This window comes from Epinephelus lanceolatus, chromosome 15 (genome assembly GCF_041903045.1).
Source record: "Epinephelus lanceolatus isolate andai-2023 chromosome 15, ASM4190304v1, whole genome shotgun sequence".
Taxonomy (NCBI): domain Eukaryota; kingdom Metazoa; phylum Chordata; class Actinopteri; order Perciformes; family Serranidae; genus Epinephelus; species Epinephelus lanceolatus.
In genome coordinates, this window is record NC_135748.1 from 32367540 (window position 1) to 32384627 (window position 17088).

Below are 17088 nucleotides of genomic sequence, written 5' to 3' on the forward strand. Positions count from 1 at the left end.
TTTGAAAGTCCAATAAGTCTTGAATTTTAATTATTTTTGGAAATTGGTGCAGCAGTTTAATAAACATAGAATATTACAGTTCTGCCTCGTGATATTAACTGACTTATAAATTGTAACAGAGCGTCATGGTTTTAAAGTCTTTCAGTGTAGAAAAGAGGAATTTGATGGACCCTCTATTCCACCATTAAATGATAATGATTAATATTACCAATAAAATATGAAACACTTGGTAGTGCAACAATGGTTGAATCAGGTGAGAGAACTCAAACATGACTCTGGAGACAGTTTAGGTAAAGTAACAGCCTTTACTGGTCAAAAGGTAGGTTTGGTACACAGAAGCGCAATCAGTCAGGGCAAACAAATCCAATGGGGATGAAGCAGAGGTTGAGTCAATCAACAGGCTGACTTCAAAACACCAAGAAAAGGACACTGGGAAACAAAAGGCTGGAAGACTAGACACACAAGGAGCTGAGACAAACTGGCACTGAGAGAAAACAAGACACACTAAATACTGTGGTGAGGAGAAGGATAACGAGACACAGGTGAGGCTAATCAGGGCGGGACAGACAATCAGACACAGGTGAGGAGGGAAAACACACAGGGGCAGGAAGTGAAGTGTGAGTTTCAAAGTAAATCAGGAAACAACATCAATGAATTAAATAAAAAACATAACCTAAAAAACTTCAACTTCAGGTAGCCCATTAGAATAATACAATCTGTTGTCTTTCCAGTCCACTAGATACATATTGCTGCAGTAAAAATGACTGAGTGATGAACAGACGGAAACTTTATCTTATTAGACACAACAGATGCTGACATAGTTTTCCTTTGGGGGACATAATTTGCAGTCAAAAAAAAAAAAGTTAATCAATCGCAGTACATATTGTAATATATACTACTGCAATACACAGCATATCACAACACCTCAAAAACCTCAATAATATTGTATAATGGCTGAGATAATCATCTCATTATGTCCAAAAAAGAAAAGAAAAAGCAGAATTTTTTAAATAAAAAAATTTCTTAGAATTCTGGGATAATGATCTTGTTGATTCTGAAAATCAAGAGCAGATTTTTTTTTCCATTAAAACTTTTTTCCCCAGAATACTGAGATAATCTTATCATTTAATTTTATTCAATTCAGTTTAACTTGAATTAATTTAATTTAATTTAATTTAATTTGAATGTATTTTATTATTATTTATTTTTGCATAAATACCTTTCAGAGTTCTGAGATAATAATCTCGTTAATTTAGAAAAACAGGAGCAATCATTGTTTCACAGAATTTTTATATCACAGAATTTTTATATCACAAGTTTTCCCATAATTTTTTTGAGATAATTTTATTAATTCATAAAAACAGGGCCATTTTTTCCTCTCTTGTGCTCCATATTCTTGTTCACTCCCTTCTGTAACCTCCTGTGACAATGATGTGAACACAAACTCAAACATACATGACTTACTGTAATGAACATTTTATTCCACAGGTCTATAAACCATTAATAAAATAAAATTGTGGTTGGCTCTAATTTCAGTTGTCACAAGAAAAATATGTGGCAGGTGTAAAATCATCATCTTTTCATTCATATACTCGCAGGAGGGGATGCAGAGACAGTGAGCATTAAAAACCTATTAAAACTATCTCATCAAAGTATGGTTTTGGTGCTTTTTCTGCAAATATAATAATAATAATTTAAAAAAAAAGAAACCGCTCCATACATAATTTGGAGGATGGAAGTGAAACGCAACACAACAGCGCCTCCTTGTGGACAGATTACAGATCTTATAAGAGGTACTGAGCATCATTAGAGAATAACTCTTCAATAACAAAAGTATATAAATGTTTAATATCTGTCTGTATGCAGGAATTATACATTTGGTGGTGCTCCCGTACAAAAAGATTTGTCTATGCAGAGAGGAGAGAAGAGCTTATTAAACCACTGTCAGCAGGAGAGCACATAATTCAGTTTCCTCAGTGTCTCGCAGCTGCTCTAATATTAAACTGTCTTATCACAGCACTGAGAACTGATCTGCACTCACACTGGGGATGGTTTAAAAACATACTGGGATCTCTGTTAGAACATTGCTGCTATTAAAAGACTTGATAAATGTGGTCTTCACCCTATTTTTATTTTATTTAGATCAGTTTGTTCTTGTGGAATCCAGATACCTGCTGTTACTGAGTGGAAAGGACTGAATTAGACACAGTTTACTATGGAAGATTCTTGACATCATAACTTAGTAATTGAAAATGATGAGAAATTTCTTAAAAATAATGACTCAGCATTTCCAGATGATGACTTAGTACCTCAGAATACTGAGAAGCTTTCTCAAGAAAATGACTTACAGTGAAAAAAAGGCTTAGTAGACTATCTTTTCTTGTTATGAAGTCAATATTTCGAGAAAGCTTCTCATTATTTTGAGATATTAAGTTGTTTTTTTTGTGTTGATGGATGAGCTGGATTAATAAAATAGGTTTCTGATTTGCTGAAGCTGCCCAATGGATCAGCAGACATGACAGTAAACCCCAGAACACTGGGAAGATACTGTTGAACTTTCATACTTAAATTTAAAACTGGGCAACCAGTTCACTTAAAGGATGGAAAATATATATATGTATTTTTTTTTTTTACAATTAATCCTGTAATTGGAAAAATTCCATATTCACAAAAAGAGATGGGCGCAATTCAAACCTGATTTTGGACTTTTCTATCAAGAACCACAACAACATAGCACCACAATAAGAGGATTTAAGACTGAATTTCATATGAACCATGTATGATGGCAATGACGATGTACCTTTGTTTTGTTTTTTTAATAAATGAAAAAATACCTGAAGTAACTGAGAGTAACTGAATAAATACCTCACATTAGCATTTAGGGCATTTTTAAAAAAGAGTCAGATTATTATCTAACGTTAAAGTATGGTGTCTCCAGCTAACTGTTTCATTAGTGATGTTGTGTTCAGCGCAGAGCGAGAGGGTTCCCTGTCACCAACTTCCGTCTTCGCTTGAATCCCGTTAGACAGTTGGAACGATCTTCTTTAGCTCTGAGTCAGTTAGCGTCACATATTTGATTCTGTAACTATTTTATACACATATTTGATGAAACAGTTCGCTAGAGACAGTGCCGTGTAGCACTCACGGTCGACATATCTTTAAAATATTTTTTAACATTTAGCAGGGACCTGTTGCATTTAGCGCATGCGCAATATAACATCTGTCAAGTTAATGTGTTATTGTTAGCTAATAATCTGACACTTTCTAAAAACGGATGCGAGGTATTGATATATATTTATTTATTAGGCTGTTTGTATATTATTATATTTTTTTATTTTACTTTTTTCTTAATTTAAGAAAGAAAGGTACATTAACTTATTGTACACACAAAACTGTCCATACAAGAGGTACTTATATATGCATACAGAGAGAAAACTACATTAATGAATAAAAAATTGATTTATTTAAATAAATAAAAAACAAAAAAGCAGTTTGGAGTACACCCACCTCTTTTAGTGAATATGGAATTTGCCCAATAAAATAATTAATTGTACAAAAAATAGTAATATTCTTTCCCCACCTCATCACTTACAAAACACATAGAAATGTCTTTATCAATCATTGCTAATTGTTTGCCCAAGTTTAGAATGAGGTATTTATATGACAGTGCGAAATTAGGGATTGTTCTTTTCTTATCAGAGGAGGGGAGGGTGTGGCTGGGATGTGACTTTTTTTGTTTATTTGTTTGTTTGTTTTTAAATTGAAATTAAAAGGCAGAAATGCCCCAAAAAATATCTTTTAAAAAAATAAAAATTTTGACCCGCTCTGGAGCTCCAAATATTTTTCCTTGAGCCTCAATGAGTGACTGGCGGAAAATGCATGACCCTCCCTCCACCATAAATGAATTATTAGATTTTTTTTAAACCTATCCTTTACCGTTTGAAAGTTGAAAGTTAAAGGTTTTATGCAAGGAATTTACTTTTGGCCAAATTTGAAATGAGACATAGAATAAAGTGATTTTGATGAGATAGATCAGATATATATATTTTTTGATAGAGGCGTTCGTCACACACGATGTGTCCAGGGACCGATGGAAATTTGAAAATCCAACTATAATTTCTGTTTTCACAGTTTCTAACTGTGCTGTAATTTTGTCGCAATTTTTTTAAGGAAAATGCACACCTTTTTAAAAAAAATGCAGTAAAATGAATACACAATGCAACTATTTAAATTTCTATGTTCTTCCCCTAAAGCCAAAATTATAAAAACAAAAACAAAACAGTTCCTACCCAGTGCTTAAAAAGTTACTTGACATTCCTCCCCTAATAAGTAACCAACAGTCCCTTGTCTCTCCAGTGTTCCGGTGTAGTGGAGGATTACTATCTTGTCTGATAGTTGGTCTTTTCAGAGGTGCCGTTGAGCCGTTAAGGCAGCTACAACAAATCAGAAACGGTACGCGCCCTCCAAAGCTGCTTTATTAGTCCAGCTCATCAACACTGCAGCATTTAAACTACATTTATCAGTTAATTTAATACATTTGTATCGATGCTGTTACTGCAGTCCACCCGTCTCTCCTCAGACTAACCGCGGGTAGGTCCCACAGACAGGCTGCTAGCTTAAAGTGCTGTCAAACTGGGAAGTGACGCTGTGTGGAGGAATCTGAAAAAATAAAAAGTTTGCGGTGTTTCCATAGTGAGTCGCTGCCGTTACATTAGCTCACCGTCAACTGTAGCTGCAGCAGGACATCGACAGGACAGGGACATGAAGGCGTGTGTGACATGGAGGGACAGAGTTTAATGTAAGTACTGAGAGGCTTTATGCATGTAGCGCTATGCTAGGTGTTTATGGTGGTTTACATTGATGCGTGGGTGGAGGACAGTTAGCTCCTGCTAGCTTCACCTGACCTGATGGACCTGATTCACCCCCATCCATCTCACACACACACACACACACACACACACACACACACACACACACAGAGGGAGAAAGTTCCAGAGGGCAGACATTATTTATAGTTTATCACCTGAACTAAAGTTTGTGTTATGGGTCTCTGTTTTTTGCTGAGTCATCAACACCATCAGCACAGTTTACAGTGATATGCTAAGATTGATTATATCAGTTCTAAAAACCATTATCAGTGTAGGTCAAGGGTTATTTTACTGCTAGTCAATAGGAACTCAAACTTTTTGTGGAGGCATATTCAAAAACTGACAAAAACAATTGGGGAAATAAATCTGTGGCTGCAGCTATTGACTCATCATCAATTAATTTGCCAATTCATTTATCAATCAAAAGTTTGGATTCGAGCTGAAATGGAGGAAATCAAATATCACGATTTTTTGTATTTGACAATTTTGTTTACTAAAGGTGCTTTTTCAACATATTTAAACTGAATATTTTTTTTGGATAAATCACCATATTGTGGACATAACGACAACCTGGGTGAAAACAAATATTAAAACAGCTAGCTAAGTTTAAAAAAAATTGCTAGGGCTGTTAAATTTTTTCATTTAATTTTCATTGCAATTAATCGCTGACTCCAGTTCAGTTCAATTTATTTTCATTCACACATGTTAAAAAATGAGGGAACATAATTCGTCACCCAGGTCCAACAGCGTACAGAAATAACATTTAAAATAGACCTATAATAAATATTTAAATAACCTAAAAGCCTATAATAAATACAACACATGTTAAAAAAACCAAGCAGCATGTTAAAGTGTGTAATAATGCATCAATAGCTGCACACAGTCGCAGCAATATAAATAGTTAATGGCGATTAATCACAATTTAATCGCATGTTAAAAATTCCATTATGTTGCATTTTAAAATAGTTTTAAGTCCATATTAACAAGGTTAAGAAATTCTTACCAGTGTCCCCAACTGGTGGGTTGCAGCCCAAAACTGGGTCACGGGTCCATTCTGAATGGACCGCAGTTGGCGCTCAAATGTGTCAAGTTTGTAAAACACACACTTTAAACACACTTTATTTTGAAGTACAGTGAATTTCCATCACAGAGCTTTTATAAAGTGCAGTTTCCTGTAGAGTGAGTGACTAATGGACAGCTACTTAACAGAGACAGCAAACTAGCTCAATGACATGGCCAAACATAAGCATGATGCTGAATATATTAAACTGTGTGGACCTTGAATTAATGACTAAGGAGTAATCTGGACCCCGTGGCTGGACCAGTTGGGAACCACTGATCTAATGAATACAAGGAAATTCGCTTTGCACATTGCAGAAGTTCCAGTTTTCTCTGATTCATACAGGTCCCTCAATACGTGACTCTATGTTTCCTGTGATGTAAGACATATGACTGGTCACAACATGACAACCTGAAGATGTCCCTTTGACCTGAGTCTTCTGCAATGTTGACTGGTCTGCAGTCATTGCCGCCCCTTTAGCAAGCGCTGTAGTTAACTTCTTCGATTTAGTTTCATCCACAGGTCTGTGGCGATTCAAACACTGCAAAATAATTCTTTCCTGGCTTTGTTGATGTGATTGTGATGTGATAAAATCAGTCTGAGTAGATGCTTAGCTCACAGGTGCTAGCTTAAACTCAAAGTGCTTTGGTGACATTTAATTTTGTTTGACATAAGGTGCGTATTACTTTTGACTTGTCAGCTGAGGTTTATGGATATTTTTAAAGTAAAATGGGCCATTCAAAAGTGCAGTGGTGTTGTTATTTTCTATCACTGCAACAACAGGAAGTAGGAAGCCACTGTGACAGATTGACTACAAGAAAGGGTGTGTTGAAGGGACAAAACAGCAGCATGCAATTAATGCATTTTTTAAAAAAAGTGTTATGTTCAGACCTTAATCACGTTGCGATTAATGCGTTAACGCTGACAGCCTTAAAAATGACACCACTTAACTGTAATGCAGCTTTTAAAACCAGGACAAGACAACACTTAGGATATTACAAAATCCAAACACTAAGACTGTATCTAGACACATATGATAATATCCGTATAATACAGATATATTACCCAGCCCTAGTTTGGACTGTAAAATGTCAGAAAATAAAGAAAAATATACCTCAGATTATCCTGCAAATTGCTTGTTTGTGTGACCAACAGTTGAAAAGAAACAAATAAATCTACTTTACAATAAAATAAAAAAGAGGAAAGCAGCAAATCTTTGCTTTTGGAGCTTCACCCATCTAATATTTAGCATTTGTGCTTGAAAAATATGAATTAGTTGATTACTATCCGTTGTTAAATAGACGTGTCAGTTGACTAAACGATCAATCAGTTTTAGCACAGCTGGTATTAGCTTCAAAAATACCATGCAGCCAAGACAAAAGGTTGTTTACAAACTCACACACACACTCACACACTCACTCACACCACAATTCCCAGTGCAATGACAGTGTCATCGGCGTCAGACATGTCAGTCTGACTCGACCGCTCGTCAGCTGCATCTGTGAATGTTTTCAGGCTTTGCACGTTATTTTAAGGGTCAGAGAGAGGAGAGAGCCAGACTGCAGCCATGCACAGTCTGACTGCCACATGCCTGGTCATGTCCAGTCAATGTAGTGATACTGCAACAACTCCCGACGTCTTCCCACTGTAGTAGCTCTGTTTTCACAGCAGATATTTTGCCTCGTCATTGTAGGAAAGGCACAAGCGTCACTGATTACAGTAACAATGGTCTGGTTTCAGTCAGGTGTCCCAGTAAGCCGTGGCAGAGTGACAATACTCTGACACTGAAACAGCTAAATGGAACTCAGCCATCGCTCATTAAATAAATTAACAATATTCATTAATTTTCGTTTGATTGACGACTAAATTAATCAGCACATTATGTCAGAGCACGCTTCATACACATGGTTGTTTGCCTCGTGGTGATCTGGTTCACTTATTTTATTTGTTTGACATTACATCACTGAGTAGTCTACAGATCGCCTTGCAACATTCGGAGCCTGGTTAATATTCACCAGGTATTATTTCATCCTGAGACTCATATAAACTCAAGCCGAGGCCAGCTGAACACTAAGATAGCTTGTAACTAGCATAAGTGAGACTTTACGAACTTGTAATTTAACTATATCTTGTATTTTGATAATCTAAACAGCATTTTTCAAGCAAAAATGTGAGATGGTACCTGGTTTAATGTGAGGATTTGTTGATGGACATTTTTTCCTGTTTTCTGAGACTTTAGAGACCAAATGATAAATTGAGAAAATAATAAGGAAAGAAATTAACTGATAATGAAAATTAATGTTTGTTGCAGCCGCAGTTTATTATTTGTGTTTTCTTGCCCCACTTGCCCAGCATTTAACAAACATATCAGATTCAAACTCTATTCATTCATTCAATCATAACCGCTTATCCTGTTAGCGGTCACGGGGGGCTGGAGCCTATCCCAGCTGCAATTACGTGAGAGGCGGGGTACACCCTGGACAGGTCACCAGACTATCACAGGGCTGACACATAGAGACAGACAACCATTCACACTCACATTCACACTTACGGACAATTTAGAGTCACCAGTTAACCTGCATGTCGTTGGACTGTGGGAGGAAGCTGGAGCACCCAGCAGTTGCCAGTAGCAGCAATAGCAGCACAGTGGTGCAGTGGTTGGCATTGTTCCTCACAGCAAGAGGGCCTGGTTTGGACCCAGGGTGGGGGAGCCCTTCTGTGTGGAGATTGCATGTTCTCCTCGTGTCAGCGTGGGTTTTCTCAGGGTACTCCAGGTTCCTCCCACAGTCCAAAGACATGCAGGTTAACTGGTGACTCTAAATTGTCTGTAAGTGTGAATGGTTGTCTGTCTCTATGTGTCAGCCCTGTGATAGTCTGGCGACCTGTCCAGGGTGTACCCCGCCTCTTGCCCAATGTCAGCTGGGATAGGCTCCAGCCCCCCAGCGACCCCCATTACATGCATTAGAGCCTGTCGTATCTACCTTACGCCACGGGGAGAAACATAAATGAAAGTAAACGAAATGTCACACAAAGACACACATTTGAGCTACGTTAATGTTGACGGCTACAGAAAATAAATTTCCCAATATGTTACATTACTTGGAAAGTTATCCACTAAATATTACGTCACAATTTTATTTTACAAAACATAATTCCACGACTTTTACAAAACTTTACATTACACATCACATTGATTTTAAATTCAGTGACTCCTATAGGTTTTCCATGACCGTGGGAACCCTAATAGTTTCATGGATTTTGGCTGCTAAGACTAAATAAGTAAACATTTTACATCATTTCAAGATCTGCTAATGTGTGAAGAACATGTAGATATATTTCCTCTCTATATTCATTTGGAAAAACAGAAAAAATCTCCAGCAGCTTTGGTATAAACAAACGTGTTTTCATAGTTTGTCTCCCACACACTCTGGGGCCTTTCTGCAGCTTGCTGTGTCATGTGCACAAACCACACACACACACACATTTCCATTGGACTTTCATTAGCAAAAATAATCGTGTGAGTTGGAAAGAAAAAGTGAATGTGTAACCGAGTGTCCTTTCCCCCCTCCATCCCCGCGGTCCTCCCATGTGCGTTGGAATTTCCCGCATGGACTGAGAGGGATCTTGCTCCGTAAATTACAGCGCCTTGCATGTCAGAGGAAAGCCTTATATGGGCATGGAAGTGGGTGTGGCCAGCGAGCTGGTGGTGGCGGTGGACGGTGGAGGGGGGATCACAAGACAAGCAGAGACACGGAGAGAGTCGATGTACAGCAAAAAGGCCGCATTGCCACTGTGAGTTTTATTTGTGCAATCCTCGTGCAATAATGTGCAACAGACAGCGGCGGGAGTGCGCCCGCGTCTCTGCACAGTAGAGCTCCGCTTCCGACTCTGTTTACGCATCGACCCCCGTTTCCTCTTGACTTTAGGAGGAGGAGGAGGAGGAGGAGGAAGAAGGGGGGTTAGGGGAAAAAGTACCAGTGAGTGAGGTCAGCAGCATAGCATGAGTCAACCTTGGGGATGTATGCAGTCACCATCGCAGGTCTGTATTGTGCGGGCCCTGCTGCTGCCGCCGCCGCTGCTGGACGCACAGAGCTGCCAGTGTGCGATCCTGCGGGGCTGAGCTGCGCCTAGTAGCAGCTTTCATGACAAACACAGTAAGTATCGGGGACAGACAGGGCTGGAGCCGCGGTGTCGATGACTGTGGCGTTGTTGTTGTGGTCGCCTGTGCGTGTTGTTGTCGCCACAGCTCGCCTGACAAAGTTTTGTTTACGTCGACGGAGCGTCCGCGCGGGGCTCATGGAGGATGTTTTTCCATCATGTCTCAATCAAAGCGGATTGACTGCACGGACATGTGACGTATCAACGTGGTTGACAAGTTCGATCCGCCGTGTTTGTTTGGCCGCCACACTTTTATCATGCAGGCTGCATTGTTGGCTCGGGTGGTTGCAGCGAGACACGGCATTAGTGACTGGATAATCCGTGTTCTGCAACAAAGGGTTTCTCGTAAATAGCGCTGAGCTGGCTGGCCACAGAAAGTGATGTGGAGAGGGAGGGGGGCATGAGGAAGAGTCATCTCGTGGAAGGACTCAGCATGTTTTTCCTCTTATATTCTGCTTTATTTGTCGTCTCTTGCACGCTTGCAGGCCCGGCCCAGCATGTTGCGAGCTGTGCCACACGATCTGATTTAAATTAGGCAACAGCGATGGATTAGGGCGGCTAACGGTGCTTGACATGTATTTTAAGCCAATTTAACGTGTTACTTTGTTTATTGGGCTCACAGGCTTGTGTAAGGTTGCACTTGGCCATGCGTCACGATGATCCCTCACCTCGGATGGTTTAACGCACAGCACGGTGGCTCAGTTTTTGCTCATCCTGCAAAAGGACATTTTTTATTTATTTATGTGCAACATTTTTTCCACACAGAATGTTTCATAGGATTTGACAACATTGCAAAGTGCATGTGGCATTTGTTGGTGCACACACTCATTAGCATTCAGCTTCCTCTGTCAGTGGTGCCCCTGAGCCAGAGCAAGATCTGAACAGCTGCAGCCAGCTATTTTAAGAAGCATGCGTTTTACTAGGCCACCAGAGTAAAGGGTGACAATTATCAGTCACTTCCTAGGTTGTCAGAGATGCATGTTGGGAAGATTCTGGTATTAATCTGTAATCAGCACTTGCAACTTGCAGATTGAAGATATTTTTTCCTGTTTATGTGTTGCACAAGAGTGACACCATTTTTTATCTCACCCAGATGGAGCAAGGATTGAATTTTTTTTAACAGAAACAGTCGGGATCTGTGTGCATCTCAAAACTTGGCAGGCTGCACCGTGTCAAAAATCTGCTCCAAAACCTTGCCATCAGATAATATTTTATTTGATTATCACCACGTGTTACCATGGCAATTGTCAAGATCCCCCCTACAAGCTATCGAAGCCTGCAAGGCCGTTTTGACTTTATCCCCTCACGCGGAGATGGTTTCATCGTGACTCATGCATGCACACTTTCAGTTGCCCTTCCTTTTTGAATGTGCAGCCACGGTTCAAAGGGCACGGGTTCCCTTTTTTTCCACCTCTGATGAGTCACTCGGTTGTAAAAAGAGGTTTCTATCACATTCAACATGCCGGCTGTTCTGTAGTTTGGCGGGAAAGGGTGCCTCTGTTTCAGGTCAGTTGAGCCAAGAGGGGTTTTTATTTCAAGTTGTGGGCTTAATTTTTTTTTGCATGTCCTCCTGCGGTGATGTCGTGGCTCGTTATTAAACGTGGCGCAGTAATATTTTGTAATGACATTTCCAGGAACTATTGATTTAGAGAACCTTCCAATAATATATGCAGGTCTGGTATACATGTCCGCCTGCATGCAGGACCTTATCACTGTGTCATGTGAGCTTAGCGAATAATGACACAGTTTAGACCCACTCCTCCCCTCCTCTATTCTCACACCCGATACCTTTCAGTGGAGGGCTATTGTTGAAAAAGCAAACAGCAGGTTTTTACATCGTTGAGGCGGGGATGATAATGAGACCCCCCTGTGGGGACCCCTTTAGTCTGATGGCTCAATGCTTGACCTCTCTGTCATTTTCTCTATACAGGGTGTTGCCCATGAATGAAAAAAACACACAGACTTCTTCAGATCTGCTCACCCCAGGCTGGCGACCTCTGAGGGGGTCACGAAGGACTTCAGAAGAGAAGAGGAGATCATCTTGCTCGACCTTTCTGCAGCTCAGGCTGAAGTCAGTGTAGTTTTGCAGCTTTATTTCACTGATTATTGGATTGCACTGGAGCATCGATAGCTTGTCTGGTTGAGAATACCCACCTGACTCGGCTTATTCATGCCCGTCATGAGTGTACCAGCCCAGCAAAAAGCCAGCGCCAAAAGAACAGGCAAACGCATCACTTTTTTCAACGAACAAAGCATAGCAATGAAAGAGGGTTCTCAGCACCCTGAGGGGTCCTACTACGTCCCCGGTGGCAACACCTCAGACCCCGGACAGAGCGAGGCTGCAAGTACCGTGACCTCCAATCCGGAGGCCCCTCACATGTACCTCAACTCTGTCATCTTCAGCCCGGATAAAGGTGACCAGAGCAGAGGTCACTATCAGCAGACTGTGCCTATGAAATGGGCTCACCAGGAGCCCAGTCAGCAGCAGCCATCTCTGTCCCAGCAGCAGAGAGCTGCCACGTGGAATACCATGGCTAACTGGGGACAAAACTTTGCTAATTACATTGGTGGAGTAACAGACTCAAGGACTCAGAATGCATTTGTGAAGATGCATGAGGCTGCAGGCTTACAGCCACATCAGCAGCCCCCTAACAGAGGTGCAGACAAGCAGCCAATGGGGCCTGCTGTGGAAGCGTACAGGGATGCTGTTAAGGCTCGGGGGCTGGATTGGGACCAGCAGCAGCAGTCCCAGTCCTTCCAGGAGACCTTGAAACCTGGGGCGTTGAACACCCAGCAGCACAGCACTTCCCACCCAGGAGGGAGCTCCGTCTTGCAGCCGTTCCAGTTGGCCTTTGGTCAGCCAAAGCAGCACCTGCCGGCGTACTACCAGGCCTTTCAAGGCAACAGAACAACCCTACCCAACCCGCCCAACTACTCGACACAAGCGAAACCCCCACACCAGTTGCAGCAGCTGCAGAAGCAAGAGCAAATACAACGGCAGCAGCAACAGCAACAACAGCATCACATAATCCAGCAGCAAATTCAGCAGCAGCACCATCAACAAATGCAGCAGCAACAAATCATTCAGCATCAACAGCACGTACAGCAACAGCTTCAGCAGCAGCAACAAATACAGCACGAGCAGCAGCAACAAAAGATACAGCAGCAGCAGCTCCAAATTCAGCAGCAAATGCAACATCAGCAGTTGCAACAACAAAACCCTCATGTGCTTGACTATTACCCCGGCGCACAAAATGCACACCCTCACCCGCATCCACAGCCTGTGGTGGTACACTCCCAGGAGTCCTCTGCTCCAGCTCCACCAAAGATCCAGGAACCAATTATCCAAGACATCACCCCAGAACCCCAGCAGCCTTCAGATCCGCTGCCACCCACTCTCCAGGCCGAGCCCCTGTCCCAGTCACAACCCCAGTCGCAATCCCAGACACAGCTCCGCAGATCAAGACGGCTCTCGAAGGAAGGCGGGGCGCCGTCCGACAACCCGTTTCTCACCGTGTCTTCGGAGCAGGCTGCCCCGGGGCCGCAGGGCTCCCTGAACGGTGCCCGTGACATCCAGGCAGCCCCGACAGGCGTCATCCAGAGTACGCGGAGGAAACGCAGGGTGTCCCAGGAGGTCAACCTGGAGACTCTTGCTCAGAAGGCCTCGGAAATGGAGTCTCTGCCATCACATGTTGTAAAGGTAAGTGACCAGTTTGAATCTCAGACTGTCAAAATGTTCGATCATTCTTTCTTTGTACTATTTTGTATCCTCTTCTGTCTTCCTTGTTCTTTTGTTCACTCATGTGTTCCTCAGCTGTTTCCTCTCCAGCTAAATAACCTTTAGCAGAGAAGGACTGAGTGTTCCTCTGAATCCAGATGATTGCGTATCAGTTTATATCTAAACTCGTTGCTGCGAGCTGAAAGCCTTAAATTGTGAATATCTCATTGAGAGCTAAAAATCTATTTCTCCAGTGTTACCTCAGGGTATAATTGCAGTGGGACTGCAGCTCCCTGAACAAGAGCAGGAACTGGAACAAACGGCCTAAAGTAACTGCCAGGAAAACTGTGCCAAAACTTGTGTTGTTTGTGATTAACGTGTTGCTGGAAGAGATGCTGAGTGTAATCAACGCCCAGCGAAGTTTACACCACAGAACTGGGCTGCTCAGCTCTGCCTTGTGCGGAGAGTCTGTAGCTAAAACAAAGACGTTGCATTGTGGGTAGTGTCACAAGGTAAATATATACTTCACAAATATGTGCTTTTCAGCCCTGAGTGGTCGAATCAGTGAACAGATCTGATGAAATACCTTGGCTGTACCATGTGAAGTCATACACTTATCTGTGTTTTTGCACTGAAAGTCTCGATTGTGCAACAAGTTCTTGTTGCCAAACAGCACTGAGTCAGTATGTCTGTAGTTCAGCATGGCTGTGCCCTGGATTCGCCTCACGGCTTGGTGATCATACAGACAGTGTGTTTGGTTACATGCCTGCACACCTCCCCCATCCCATCAAAGGAGAGAAACTCCAGCCTGGCCTGGAGTGCCCTCCCCCCATCCATACAGGGAGGGGTGCAGGGTTGCCCTGCCTGCAATGCTCAGCAGAATATCTCTCCACCGCTCTGGTGTAGGGGCTGGAGTTTTCCACCAGCAACAACAAGCACAGATCCAGCGAAGCCACACTGCTGCATGCCTCCCTGCCCACGAGGATGCAGTGTGCAGTGACAGCATGCATCTGTCTTCGATGATGTGGTGGTTTAGAGGGCTTTGAAGTTGCTCCAGAAGTTGCTCTAAAGCACACAGGCTGCTCATGCCCACTCATTATGGTTTCTCAAAGAATAAAATGAGGAGAATGCTTCGAGGACTGTTCCTTTGACCTGTATCTATGGTCTGTCACTGAAGTGCTGCACCTAACAGTACTACGTCAAGGTGCTTGTTTTGTAAAGCTTTCACTGAAACATCCATTTAAATGCTTATTTGTATAGTGATTGTTTTACTCTGGAGTACACCTCATGCTTGTTTAATGCTGCATTGATCTGTGTGTTAACGCTCCATTTGAGTATTGATATAATTTTCTCTTAGATTTGTGTTTTTGTGTGAGGTGAGGAACAAGGTTTCAGGGCTCCCCATTTACTGTATCGATTATAATTTGGCAGCGTGCCCGGGTGAATTAACAGCCACCCAACCACCTGAGTAAAACTGGTTTAAGATTTAGCGATTTGTGGTGTGCTAAGATGAAGCTACAATTACTTACTTAAAGGGACAGTTCACCCCAAAGTTTAAAATACATATTTTTCCTCTTACTTGTAGTTCCATTTGTCAATCTAAATTGTTTAGGAGTGAGTTGCCGAGTGTTGAGATGGCAGTGTCTCTTTCCAGAAGTCACAATCCACTTACTACGACCACAACTACTACCAAGTTTTAAGTATTGTAACACCTTGTCTTCCGTCTTTGTCAGGAGCCCCACAGGCCATGGAGTCCCACTGATTCAGAGGGTCTAAACGCTAAGCGGCATCGAGACGACAGCCTCCTTCCACTCGTCATCCCCGTGTCTGTCCCCGTGCGAAGGCAGGAGCCCTCCTCTCCCGACAGAGATGACACTGCCCTGGCTTCCAGCTGGCCCCCCAGGCCCTCAAACCCCCAGGACCTCGGCAGGGCCGACCACAAGCCCTCGGTCATCGTCACCCGGAGACGCTCACTCAGGAACTCTTTGTCAGAGAGCTCAGAGCAAGTGAGTACTTTTTTTTTATTTCTTGCTGCTTTTGTTTTCTTGTTCTTGCAGGAGGTGTACTTTGATGCCATTTTTTGATTTGTAAATCTTTATACTTTTGCATTCATCGTTTGTTTAACTGTCAGAATTGATTTGGGGAGGTAGTAGGGTGGTGCTTCACTGTCTTCCTCAATCTGTCAAAGCTCCCTTCCCCCCACCGTGCTCCATGTGTCCCCCGACCCCATTTCAGTCCTCCACACTTTCCTCCCTTTCCCTGTTTCATTTGGGGGGTGGATTTAGATTCAGTAAACTGTTTACCCTGTCCCAGATCAGGCAGATTATCAGGGTTTAACACTGCCATACTGTACATTATGTACCATACAGCTGAGGGTCGGGGTGCCGTGTTCTCTTTTATTCTCAGGATAAATGCAGATGAAGCCAACTGTATGAACATGCATATCTGTAAGGGGTGTCAACAGTTAACCATTAACCAGTTAACCACTGAGGATATTTTTGACTGGTTATGCATGTTGGTTGGTTAATTTTGCTACTCTTAAGTTCACTGAACTGCACAACAGTGGGGGAATCGATTTGTTGACCGAAGTATGTCAGACTCTTTTAGCTTGTTAGTGTTGGACCTTTTTCCAGTTGACCTGTTATGTCACAGACCAAACAATCGAGTGTTGTCCAGCTGTACCACCACTTGCTTGAACAGGTCGCCATTCCATGTTTTCCTCCTATCCGTGTATTTTAAAATAGTCAGCTCTTTCAGCTGACACAGCATGAACTGTGTTTCCTCGTCTTTTCAAAAATGCACGGCTCTGGATGTCGCTCTATTAACACTGTTAACAGTATCAGCATAGCTTATGGTGCTAACATAGTTAACAGTGCTAAAGGGGTTTTGCTGCTTAACATGAAGCTGCTTACTCACTAGTGGTGTACAGTGCAGAGAGGGTCCTGGCTAACCATAGCTAACCAGTGGAGACTTGAGGGTGGGCAGTGAGCTCTAGGTTTCCACGTTAATACAGCAGCTGGCTGTCAGTCAGCAAAGCCAACAGAAAATAGAATAAAAGGCAGAACATTTGCATCACAAACATTAAAATTTCACCACCTTTAAGTGGATGGTGCTCTGAAATGCAGCGCTGAAGCTCATTGAGTCAATGGAGCACCAGACTAAAAGCAAAATTAACCAGTTAGTTACCAGTTAATGGGTGTCTGCTATTGAAAGCAAAATTAACCAGACAGACATCCCTAATGTCTGATTTTGAATATTTTATTATGTGTGTGTCTTTCATGAAA

The 17088-nt window shown here is 42.1% G+C and overlaps 1 protein-coding gene across 3 annotated transcripts in view; it reads left to right on the top strand.

Moving 5' to 3' along the window:
* The first annotated feature begins 4401 nt into the window (after positions 1–4401).
* Positions 4402–17088, top strand: part of mideasb (mitotic deacetylase associated SANT domain protein b) — a 33890-nt gene continuing 21203 nt past the window's right edge. The window contains exons 1-3 of one of the 3 annotated variants that reach the window (XM_078175196.1): positions 4402–4452; positions 12017–13786; positions 15538–15810. In XM_078175196.1, coding sequence (XP_078031322.1) covers positions 12257–13786; positions 15538–15810 — 1803 coding nt within the window. In that variant the 5' untranslated portion in view covers positions 4402–4452; positions 12017–12256. Of the gene's footprint in view, positions 4453–4660; positions 4799–9725; positions 10083–12016; positions 13787–15537; positions 15811–17088 lie in introns of those variants that run through there. The other 2 variants (XM_033642554.2, XM_033642553.2) reach the window with 2 other exon arrangements.